We start from the raw sequence: 12,064 nt of genomic DNA, 5'->3' as shown, positions 1-12,064 counted from the left end.
GCTGCTGTGAAATAGGAGTTTGTCCCTGTACAGTGCTGCAGTCCCAGCATTTCCAGCTGGCTCCAGTCTCTCCTACTTCATACTGGGTAGGGGGAAAGCTGATTTTAGAGCATCAGTTTAACCCCTGCCATCCCCTGGGCAAGCTCACTGCACTGGCACTTGCTTCCATGGCCAGGTTGGACAGGGTTGAGAGCAACCCGTTCTAAGGGAAGGTGTCCCTGCCCGTGGCAGAGGGGGAGAACAGAATCTTTGAGGTCCCTTCCAGCCCAAACCATTCTGTGAGCCCATGGTGATTCTGTGGTTCCAGGATTCTTCTGATTCCAGCCCTGGGGAGCAGGGAGGCAGCTCCTGATCCACACACCATCCCTCCCTGGGGCAAGGAGGAAAGATGAATTCTTACCTTGCGTGTGAAATGTGCTCACGTCTGGGAGGAATCACAGGTGGCAAGTGGCCAGAAACATGGGTTGAGGCACAGGAATTAATATCTTCAGGGTGACCAAACCACTGTGCAGGTGGGAGATGGGTTTGCAGGTACCTGGGGTCACCAAGGCCCCCTGCCATCCCTGGACAGGCTTATTCAGCACCAAAGCCCCAGGCAAAGCTGCCAGGAGCTGGAAAGGGCCAGGGAGGGTTTGCTGATAGAGGGTCAGCACCCACACTGACTCCAGGAAGGCAGCCTTGGCAAAGCATGAAGGAACTCTGCTTTTTCCACTTCAAACAAGCCCCTCCTCAGTGCGAAGCTCAGCTCCACCCTGGCTCTGGGGAATCCCTCTGTTGCTACAACAGCTGCTACAGAAGTAATAAGGCAAGAGTGGAGTTTTTCCAGAGGCTGGATTTGCATTAAGCTTCTAGATCCAACAGTTTCTTGGACAAGTGGAGATCTAGGGAGGAGAAAAGCCAAAATTTTCCTAGTCCTGTGCCTTTTGCAGGGCTTAGTCAGTCTTTTCCTGTGGAGGCCAAGCTGCCCAAGGCTGGAATGTTGGGCAGATTCAAAGCTCCTGCTCCCACCACCAACCTCTGCCTTCTTTTTTTTTTCCACTTTATTTCCTAATTGGTGGCATTTTAATGCACATTCCTTCATCCTAAAACAACAATGTAAATAAGAAGCAAGAGCCAAGGGCAAGATTGGTAGCACTCAGTGTGAGTCTTCAAAACCTGGCTGGGCCGTTGTATTTGTGTTCTCCATCATTTTGGAACTCCGATGGAGTTCTGTGTTTACCAAATTTAGGCTTACTAAAGCACTTGGGTGCTGCCAGTGGAAACAAGCATTAACAAGGGGTACTTAGCAGTGTTTCATGCTGAGGGACCAGTTGCCTCTTGGTGCAGGACACAGAAAATTATTTGCAAATCTCTTTGAAATTGTTGCTAAGCATTTTTGGTAGCATCATATCCCTATGTGAGCCCTAGGCTCATGAAGGGGCAATGACTGAGATGTGAAGTATCTTATGTTCTGTGTGTAGAAAATATCTTATAATCTTCCTTGCTCCTTCCTTGTGTCTAGAGGCCAACTGTAAACTAGAAAAGAGTTAAAATGAAAAAAAAAATTTAAACAAGAAAAAAAATTATTAATGGGGTTGTACAGTTCTGAGCTGCAACCTGTGGGCCAGGCCCAGATTTAGGCACCACAAAACACTGGATAACACCGGATAAAGGCTCAATTTCTCAACCCTGGGCAGCTGCAGTGAGAGCAGATGCTGGCAGTGAATAAAGATGTTGCATTTTGGTCCGTGCTGCTGTGCTGTGATGGGCAGAGCCCCTCTCCCTCCCCAGGCAGGCTCTGTGCTCAGCAGGGCTGTTATCAGATTGTGGCAGATCCTTTGCTGCTCCAGCTCCAAAACAAACCTGATTGCCATCTGCAGCACCTCTCTCAGCGGCGTCACCCCTCTGAAGGACATCAGCAGGATCTCAGTGAGGAACTGAGATTTTCCCCAGCTGGACCAGCGGGTCACTTTTAACCTGTTTTCTGTTTTCTGAGTTTCTAAAAGCCTCCTGTAACAAGAGGTTCGTGTGGTGTGAACACGGTTCATCCCTTATGCAGCTTTTGATGGATGCTGGGGGAGCCGGCAATTCCCTTCAGCCGCAGGAACCAAATCTCTGATCAGCAGCCACTTGTCTCCAAGGCTTATTTTAGTCTAATCACACAGTCAAAGCTGGGCACTGGCCTCAGCTTTTCAGGAGGAGCAGCTGAATCAAGAGTGGGCAGGAGCAGAGACTGGCACCATTTGTTGTGGGAGGAAATAAGAGCACGGGAGGATCTACAGAATGGATTTTGCAGGATGCAAAATTGGGTGTATGACCCATTGGATTCTCCAATGGGTAGCAAAAAGGACTGAAAATACCCCCAAATATATAGGTTTGAAGGGTTTGGGGTTTTTCTTTTCTTCCAGTCAATTTCCCGTTCCTAGTTATTAAAGTGGAGACCCAGGCAGACGGAAATCCTTCTCCACCAGGAGAGAGGGTGGGAGAACCTGTTGACACCTCTGCAGGACTTGCTAGAGACACCTTACAGGCACTGTGTGATGTGTTTAGAGGAGAAATCTCTCTTTAACAGGCAATTTCCTGAAATTCTAGAAAGCCTTTTGGTATCCAATGACCAAACTGGTGCCACAGGACACCACACACAGCGACGTGCCCAGTGTGGAGACTCTCACCTCACCTCTGCCGTGGGGCCCAGCCACCAGCAGCCTCTGCAAACCAGATGGGCAGGGAATTTTTTACCCCAGCAGTGCTTCTCCTGCTCATCAAAGACACAAGCAGTGCAAGGAGAATTGGTTCCAACCCAAAGAAACCAGAAATGAGCAGCAAATAAAGACCAAGCGACCGCCCTGGCAGGTGTCTTCTGCGTGGCACAGGTTTATAGTTAGCAATGCGGTTTGTTTTATTAGTTATAAATAAAGTACAAAAAGTCCACCAAAAGTGAATCTAAGCATTTACACAATTTCTAATGTCTTTCCATTTCTTCAATGCACTATTGCTTTAATATTAATAATAAATATTTTTCTAGCTTTCTTCTATAAAATAGTCTATGTAGCAAAATGTTGCACAGCACAACAGAACAGCAGTAGGAATACAAAAATGTGGGTGATCCTTTCACCTGCCCGGGTCATTAAAGGAGAGGGGGTTTTGTTTACTCGCTCCTTGTTTTTCTTATCCCTCTTACAGTGACTTTGTGGGGGAGGACAGCCAACCCCCCAGTCCCCACACAGCTCAAAATCACAGCTCCAGGCTACAGGGGAGGAGTGTTACAGAGCAGCAAGGTAAAAAACACAGACAGGTTTAAAACCTGGGGTAAGGCAAAGTCAACAAAGCAGCGCAGCACCCTGAAGGGACAGAGAGAAAAGAATTAAGGTACTGTGATTTTGTGCCTTTCTAACCCAACTGAGAACTTCATCCAGAGCCTTTTTGTGGGGAGGATGGCTACTGGCTGAGCACATGCATCAAACCCCACTTCTGCCTGTACACAGCTAAATGTCTGCACTGACCGAGCATGGTTATGGCTTAAAGCTTAAAATGTTATCAGAGGTTCTCTAACCTTCTGGCAAAGCTGGAACTTGTGATACTCAGGGGACTTTGGGGAAAGGGCAATGCATTGCAAGAGTGGTGCAGCCATGGCAGGATGGGGATGCTTGGCCATGTCATTTTGGGGCTGACCCCCTTCTTGGGGGCAGGAGGGCTCTGGAGTGGGTCCCAACGCTACACTGGATTAAAAAGCTCCAAACTGAGGCTCCCTCCTGTACAGGAGGGGTGAAGCCAACTGGTCAAGACCAGTGTTAAGTGCTTCTGCCCCCTGCATGTGTCAGAGCTGGGTTACAGCCAGTGCCCATGGCAGGCACTGCAAGGAGATGGCAAATGGATCCCGTGTCCATCCCAACCACTCTCAGCTAGACGTGGTGTCACAGGATCACAGAATTGCTTGGGCTGGAAGGGACCCTAAAGCTCATCTCATTCCACCCCCTGCCATGGGCAGGGACAGCTTCTACTATCCCAGGTTGCTCCAAGTCCCATCCAACCTGGGCATGGATGCTTCCAGGTATGGGGCAGCCACAGCTTCTCTGGAAAACCAGTGCCAGGGCCTTCCTAGCCTCTGAGTAAGGAAGCCAACCCCTAAAAACTGCACTGAAACCCTCAGTTCTGTTGCCTCCAAGCTTAAGTTCACCCTATTGCCTCCTTCACCCCAGCTGGGTGCACACACAGAGGGTGAAAAGAGCCAAACCAAGCACTGATAGACGCCAGAAATTACAGAGCCACCAAACCTGGGCTTTTGACACAATCTTGCACTAAAGGCATGCATTGCCCCTTGCAGTGGGGGCCTGCTGGGTGTTATTGCAGGGTCACACAAGCAGCAGCAGCAGCAGCAGCAGCAGCAGCAGCAGCATCGCCAGAGGCATCAGGGACAGGGCAGTACCAAGAAACAACCAAAACGTTTTGGTTTATGCAGAGCGTCATTAACCGCCTTCAGTGCGCAAGGACGCAAGTGAAAGGATCACCAGAGTTTGATTATGAGTGCAAATAATATTCATATATATGTGCTAAACACAGTCACTATATTGCAGTTTTCCACTATGTCACAGCATACAGAATCAAAGGTTTGCATTTTTATGGAATGTATCCAAGGTAACAGCACCACAGTAATACAGTTTGTAATCACACACCCTGATTTTTTTCTCTTTTTTTTTTTTTACTGTTTTTGACAAGATAAGCATTACCCCCCACATCCCCTGTTTAATTTTATTTTAAGTACCGATGCATGCAAAGCATTCCATTCCCAGAAACAATGCAAAAATGAGGTAATAGGAGTAATAAAAAAAATTAGTAGTAATTTCTAAATAAATAAATTATAATTAAAAATGCAAAAAAAACTATAAAAATAATTAAATTAGAACCCACAATATCTACAAGTTAGTCATAAATTATGATTGTTAAATATAAGGCATTTAAACTCACAAAACCCTGTAAACTATTGATGTTTTGTTTCTAGATTTGTTGTTGTTGTTGTTGTTGATGTTTGTTTTGTTTTGTTTTGTTTTTAAACTCACAATCCTAACTCGCAACCTAGTTGTACAAATTATTTAAACGCAAAGGAACCTGACACACTGATACAACTCCAGACACTGTAAATTCTCACGCACCTTGGGATCAGTCACTCACACGAGACCATGGGAGTTTGGTGCTTTTCTTCATCAAAGGTTTGCTTGTTTATTTTTTGTTTGTTTGGTTTGGTTTTTTTTTTTTCAGTTTGATCAATTTTTTTTATTCTTTTTTTTAAAAACTGTGCTTGTTTATTAGGCAAATAGTAACACTTTCTCATAGGCTTTAAAATAAAACACAGGGTCCAGAAGTGTTCCTCATTCCCTCCCCACCCAGTGGGGGTGTCAATCCCCCTGTTGCTCTCCCTGCTTCTCCCCCACAGGTCACACCTGGGCAGACCAAACCTGCGCAGAGTATTTTACCACCAAAACCTTGCTTTGCTTGTCATGGTATTAGTATTATTAGTATTATTTGTAATGCTGCTTCAATGCTGGTGGAGCAAGACCCATAGGTATCCATGGGCCACCCCCTGACCCATGGACATCAGGGCTGGGACCACCACATTCCCCGAGAAGCCGTCACTTGTGCTGGGTGGCAAATGTGCCATCAAGTCATGGAATGGCTTGGGAGGGACCTCAAAGCTCCTCTTGTTCCAAACACCCTGCTGTGGGCAGGGACACCTTCCACTAGGCCAGGTCACTCCAGACAACATCCTGCCTGGCCTTTAGCACTTCCAGGGTTCTCTGGACAACCTGTGCCAGGGCTTCCCCACCCTCACAGCCAAGAACTTCTGCCTTATACATCTTCCCTATATGTCACCATTTGTCTCCTTCCTCTCTCTCCCACCTGCTTTGGCACACAATGAGAGGCTCCTGCACCCTCACATGGGGCTTCCCTTCTTCTCTCTCCTCTCTCACTGGGGGAAAAAGTAAATCTCTGTGTGCCTCTGAGGTTGGTGTTTTCCAGTTACAGCTCATGAGAATCTTGCAGTTTCTCAGATGAGAGTTTATGACTGAATCTACCTGGGAGAGCATTTCTCTCCAGTGAAACATATGACATATGCTCAGGGGAGACAGAAATCATTCCCACCACACCAACATTTTCAATAGATTATGTTTCTAATTCCCCTGCTGCCTCTCTGCAGCTCTTTTCTCCCTTAGTATGAAAGAAAAAAAAAAGAAACAAAAAGAAAACTACAGGTTTTGGTTATGAATGTCGGTTTTCCCGAGGGTTTTTCCGCCCGATCCCTGCAGTTGGCGTACTGTGGTCTTTTTTTTTTTTTTTTTTGTTTAGGGGGAGCATGGATTGCAACAGCTCACTCCTTTGGGTATTACCTCTTAATTCTGTTTTGAGTGTTAATGTGATTAAGTTTCTTTTTAACAGCCACTGATTACTCTGTGTGGGTACGGCCTGAAACGCGCACACCAGCCCGCGAGTGCGCGGGTGCACGGGCTTTGGGGCAGGTCACGGCTCCCAAAAGTGGCAGCCCCACCTGCACCCTGCCTTCCCCTCCCACGACCAAGAGTTCATGGTCTCAGCAGTGTCTTGTGAGCTTCGAGTTCTCTTCTGTCCCCTTATCAAGAGATGCTTTGGCAATGGGAGGAGAGTCAACGTTTTGCACCTCTCGGCGCCTTTGTCACGCCCCAAAGAACAGTGGAAGGCGCCGGCCTCCGTAACCATCCCTTTGGAGCAGTGCTGGCAAAGCCAACACGCCACACAGCTCACAGAAGAAAGCATCACGGACAATTGCAATCGTGTAGACAGAACTTCCTTGGATTTTGATATGACAAGCTACTTTGTTAAAATACAGAAAGCAAAGAAACAGCATCTACTCAAATACTCTGCCGCTACAGAAAGTGTCCAGCACCAGCAGACAAGCAGGAACGAAGCTTTTCCCTATTGCTTCGTTCATTTTATCCCCAATTTTTATTTTTATTAAGCTTCTCTAAATTTGCAACACACTGTAAATGCAAGGGAAAGAAGTACACGCGGCTGAGGCAAAGAGCACAAACCCTTCTGACTGTAAACAGGATTTTGCATTTTCTCCTCTTTCCCCCACCCCAAGGATGGGGATGTCTGACCTCTTTATTTCCCCCTCTGCAATGTATTAATCAGGCACCAAAATAAGGAATCTATGAAAAAATATTTGGTGCAAATTAGGTAACAGCAACATGTCCACCACAAGATGAGTAGGGCATCAAACACAACATTTCTTAAGCTAACATGCTCCAGCTGCCATCCATAGAAATAGCTAAAGGACCCCTAACATGTTTCTACATATTTGAGAGGTATATATACAATCCCCATGAAAAGCAGGATTGACAGGCCGGACTAACCACAACTAGTTCCTTCATATTCAACACTAAAATCTTCTGCAGCACGGGGTCTCTGAGCTCCGGGAATGCCAGCTCCCTTTCACTGGGCCTGTATCCTGCGTATGTGTGCAACATCTCCTACTGCTAGATATTGTATCACCTCCTCCTTCTCCTCCCTACCGTGCCTGCAGACTTCCCCTCTCAATCAAATGGCTCAGAAGGCAAAAAATTTCGCTGCAAGGGTGTATGGCCATACGACCTGGTAAGGAAAATGGTGTGTCCAGCCAGTCTTTTCAGCTGTCCGAGCCGAGCTGTGTTTCAATGTCCACCCTGCAGATTGGGCACTTCTTGCTGGTGGCCAGCCACTGGTCCACACACACTTGGTGAAAGAGATGCATGCAGGGCAACCGCCTGCAGAGAGACAAACACCGCTGTTAGGGTGGAGGAGGTCCAAGGGAGCAAAAAGAGATGAAAAACAGCATCTGGGGCTGCTTGGAGCATGGGAAACATTCCTGGGGTGACACCATTGCCACCAAGGTCCAGCAGCCTTTCCCAGCCATGCCAGTTCACACAGGGCACTGGGCTGGAGATAGTGTCCTCCTTGGGCTTATTAGAAACCCCCACACCATCCTGAATTGAGTTGCTCCAGTTATTAATTGTGCTGGCTGCTAATTTTTAACCTTTCAGGAGCAAGGTTATACTCCAAAGCCTCTTAGCTCTTCATGGTTGTGTCGCATTAGCAGTCAGGTGGGCCCACACTGTTCCTGCATGTGTGTCCCCAGGGAACCTGGTCACATTTCACCTGCATCGCTTCTGCCATCATCATGTGTCACCCCTGTGATACAGGGAAACCTTGGACCACAAGAACCAACAGCAAAAGGATCAGGGCTTTTCTTGAGAATTTAAGGATGAGAAGAGAAGTAGTACTTCTCACCTGCAGTCCCTTCAGCCATGATAGTTCAGCCCCTTGCAATTTCTTGTCCCCATCCTCTGTCTCAAGCAGAGACTGGACCCAGAGAGCAGCCTGGGATGTATGTTAGAGACAACTGGAGTTCTGTTGGCTGGGGATGATTCTCTGTGACCATGTGGGCAAAGTAATCCTACTCATTCTACAATAAAGCAGCTGTGTCTTGGACACAAGCCCAGCTCTCCTGGACTTCTCACCAACACTGCTTTTTATCATACTTTGGTCATCTGTCAGGCTCAGGTGTTGATGACCCCAAGCTGCAGATGGTTGTCAGAGATCAGTCTAACCTACCCTTCTTTGACACTTTGCCACCTGGCCAGCTGGCACAGCCTGGAAGCAGATGATCCAAACCCAGGGAACACTATAAAAACCTGGCCCCGTGCTGCAGCAAGGCTCCTCCTGCCATATCAATGTCCATCAGCAAAGCATTTGGGTTCCCAGACCCCACAACAGCCCAGGTGAGTTTCCCAGGACAAGAACAGAGACATTAATCCAAATAAACACAACTCAGGTGGCACTGAGAATCAGAGGAGGGGATGGAATGATCTCACCTGACGTCCTCTCCATCTTCAAGCATGGACAGACAGATTGTGCATTTCTCGTCGGTATCTGACTCCTCGCCATTGTCTTGCTCAGCTTTGCCTTCCTGTGGTCTTCTCTGCAGCAAGATTATAAAGACATTCGGTTACACCTTGCCCTTCTAATGCTCTCCCAAGCCTGGACAGTTGCAGGAAGATAAATAATGAGATCTCCATCTATCAGCCAGATCCTCCAGCTCGGGGAAGCCAGCCCAGCCAATACAGCCAGCGAGATGTGTGTGGCACCAGCATGCTGCAGGCTGGCACGTCTCCTCTGAGGCTGGTGGCGGTGAGGCTGGTGGCAGTGCCCAAGGAGCAGCCTGTCCTCTGCTGCCCTAATACAGCCCCCCACCACTTCCTTGCAGTGGGGACGGCCCCATCGTCTCCTTTGCTGGAGGCTTCTCCTTGGGGAGACCCCAAATCTTATGGTGCCACCACTGCCAGGAAGGGCAGCCACTGTGCCCCACGCCAGCTTGGCCACTGGCCCAGTCCCATGCTGCACCACAGGGCTGTGCTTAGCATGTCAGCTGCCCCTTTTTCTCTTCCCCCACACATCCATTGCTATTCATATCCTTTTCCTGGAGATGTAATGAGAGACAAGTGCAGCAGGAGTTACCTCACTTCCAATCTGGGCAATGCGACATCCCTACCCTCCAGCCAGGAGTGACCGACACCAGGAACGACGACCCAGACAAGCATTCTTCCCAATTTCTACTGAGCACAACCCAAAAATGTGCCCATTTCCTCATGGGTGGGGAGGTCAGCTTCAACAGAGGAGACATCCTTGCTGAAGCCAGGGGAGAAGAAGGCTCCCTGGGACACAGAGCCCTCACGGGGCAGCGCCGCTGGCATGCAGAACGGGGCGGGTTTGCATGCACCAAGCCCCCTTGGTGGTGTGCACTTTCTTACCAGGTGCAGACAGGGGGAAAATTGCACCCGCTGGGTGGTGGGAGAAGGTTGAGACCCTTTTGAAAATTTGGCCCGCAGCTTCCTAGCCTAGAAGTGAGAAACAGGCAGCTGAGCTACGCCACCGCTCCCGCCCCCGGGAGCCCCGCCAGAAGTTACAGCACCCCTGGTGCAGTGGGACTGTGACCCACCAAAGTCCTTCCTGCTGCCTGCTCGTGCCCGCAGCCCCTGGCCGAGTGAGAGGGGCTGGCAGCCGTGCTGTGCTCTGGGGCACTCACCTTCTTGTACTTGTGGGGGAAGGTGAATCTCTCGATGGTGTTCTGGACGGCGCCCCGGCTCACGCTGCCCAGCCTGTCCTCCAGCTGCAGCAGCTCCTGCGGCACAGGAACATCAGCAAAGTGCCATCCCCACTGCTCCCACCACGCAGCCATACCTGCTGGCAACTGAGGCTCCCTCCTGTCCTCTGCTCAGTGGGAATGGCCATCAACCCCAAATCAACCATGCTGTAATGATGGATCTGATCCCTGGCACTTGGGGTAATAACTAAGAGGTAGAGGCAAAGAGCTGGATATCCAATATTTCACAAATTAGGGTGGGATTTGAGCTTCATCTGACAGGCTGGGAAACAAAGCCCCATAGATCTGGAGCACTTTGTTCATAAATGAAAGGAGCCAGAGCCAACCCAAGCCAGACCCCGGCACCTTGGAGTAAACCATCTTTAACCAAACTCAACTCCATCACTTCCCAGCTATTACTAAAATTGATGAAAGGCTCAACGCAACTGCCACACCACAAAAAACTGTCTTACAGCTCTATAGCAGAGCTTGCATAAATTCACAGCCCTTTAAAAATGAATAATTCCAGTCCCCAGATACGTACTTCATAGCTCTCCCGCACAGCGGATGTGTGCCTGCTTGGGTTCAGTCCCTGAAGAGCAAGCAGCTGAAGCTGAGGGTAAGGGTAATTTCTGATTTCATGAACAACCTGAAAAAAGTGAGGGAGAAAAATAAAGCCACCTGTATACTTGCCTACAGAAAACCCTTTTGTGCCCTGATGTAAATCTAATGCTTGAAAAATTCAAATTGAAAGAGTAGATTGACATTTTCACCAATTTAAGCCTCTTGATAACAAAAAAATGAGGTTTTATCGAATACATTTCCTAGAAATGGTATCTAAGAACGTGCAACTCCTTCAAAATAAACTGTTATAATAATTCCTATATCATCCACAGCATTGTAGTTCCAAACCCCCAACATGGATTAGATTACAATGAAATTTTATTTCATTTAAATGGGTGGATTTCTGTTCATTCAAGCTTTGATTGGGTTTTTTTTAAGGCTTGCTTTAGTACACAGGTGTCAGGGTCTGACACAGCATAAGGGAAAAGTGTCCTCATGGGATTTCTGGGGGTGTTTTAAGGATTAGAAGTGCTTGGCTTGACTTAGCTCCAAATACAGCACCCTGCTAAGAGAAGGGGTAGAAAATTACCCCAGTCAGCCTGTCTTCTCATCAATCCCACTTCCACCTGTGCAAGAGGTCATGAAAACCTTTACAGGTGGCATCAGAGCTGACGTAGAGAGCAATGATTGATGAGGGATGGTCCTGGGGGCTGACACCAGGGAAGGCAGTCACCCACTGCCAGTCCTTCAGCACACAAAAAGTCCTGGGAGATCGCAGTTTCTTCCAGTGTTAATTATATTATTAATATTAACTGCTGAGTCTCTCACATCCTGCCCATGTTTTGCAGAGCAGCTTGTGAACGTGGTGCTGCAAGCAATGGACCGAATCCTTCCAGAACAGCTGAAGCTTTTCTTTTCTTTCTCTAAGCCAGTGCAGTGATGCAACATTATCCGTTCAGACACTCCCTCCCACGGCCGGAGATAAGTGGGATTTGCAGGAGACAGGTGATAGAAAGATAGCAGCCTTTATTTTGACTGCTTTCTGGCAGACAATGCATAAAACATTTCTCAGTAAGAGCGTTTCACTTACCACCTGGGTTGAGGATGTGCTTCTGGGGAAGTGGTGCACCCGAGGAGTGGCCAGGTAATGCTGATAGGGCTGGGGCACCGGCCGGACCTGGAACTGGGCGTGGGTCAGCCCCGCGTCCACGCTGAGGTCCCTGTGGGCACCAGGAGGGACACGTGGGTGTGAGTGCCCGGCTGTGCTCCAGGGGACTGCAGCAACCAGACCCCACTCTGGGAAACCTCCCTGCTGAGCTCTGGGCTGCTCCTCAGGCTGGAGAGGTGGTACAGCTTGGCTTGACAGGGAGC

General features: G+C 48.5%; 1 protein-coding gene across 1 annotated transcript in view; it reads right to left on the bottom strand.

Moving 5' to 3' along the window:
• Window positions 1-2,874: 2,874 nt before the first annotated feature.
• ARK2C (arkadia (RNF111) C-terminal like ring finger ubiquitin ligase 2C) overlaps window positions 2,875-12,064 on the bottom strand; it is a 55,336-nt gene continuing 46,146 nt past the window's right edge. The window contains exons 4-8 of the mRNA XM_058044280.1: window positions 11,784-11,913; window positions 10,674-10,778; window positions 10,073-10,168; window positions 8,862-8,968; window positions 2,875-7,754 (exon numbers count right to left, since the gene is read on the bottom strand). Coding sequence (XP_057900263.1) covers window positions 7,637-7,754; window positions 8,862-8,968; window positions 10,073-10,168; window positions 10,674-10,778; window positions 11,784-11,913 — 556 coding nt within the window. The 3' untranslated portion in view covers window positions 2,875-7,636. The remainder of the gene's footprint in view (window positions 7,755-8,861; window positions 8,969-10,072; window positions 10,169-10,673; window positions 10,779-11,783; window positions 11,914-12,064) is intronic.

The sequence above is a fragment of the Melospiza georgiana genome, chromosome Z (genome assembly GCF_028018845.1).
Source record: "Melospiza georgiana isolate bMelGeo1 chromosome Z, bMelGeo1.pri, whole genome shotgun sequence".
NCBI lineage: Eukaryota > Metazoa > Chordata > Aves > Passeriformes > Passerellidae > Melospiza > Melospiza georgiana.
The sequence above is the reverse complement of the archived record's forward strand: the minus strand, read 5'-3'. Positions and strand labels throughout refer to the sequence as shown.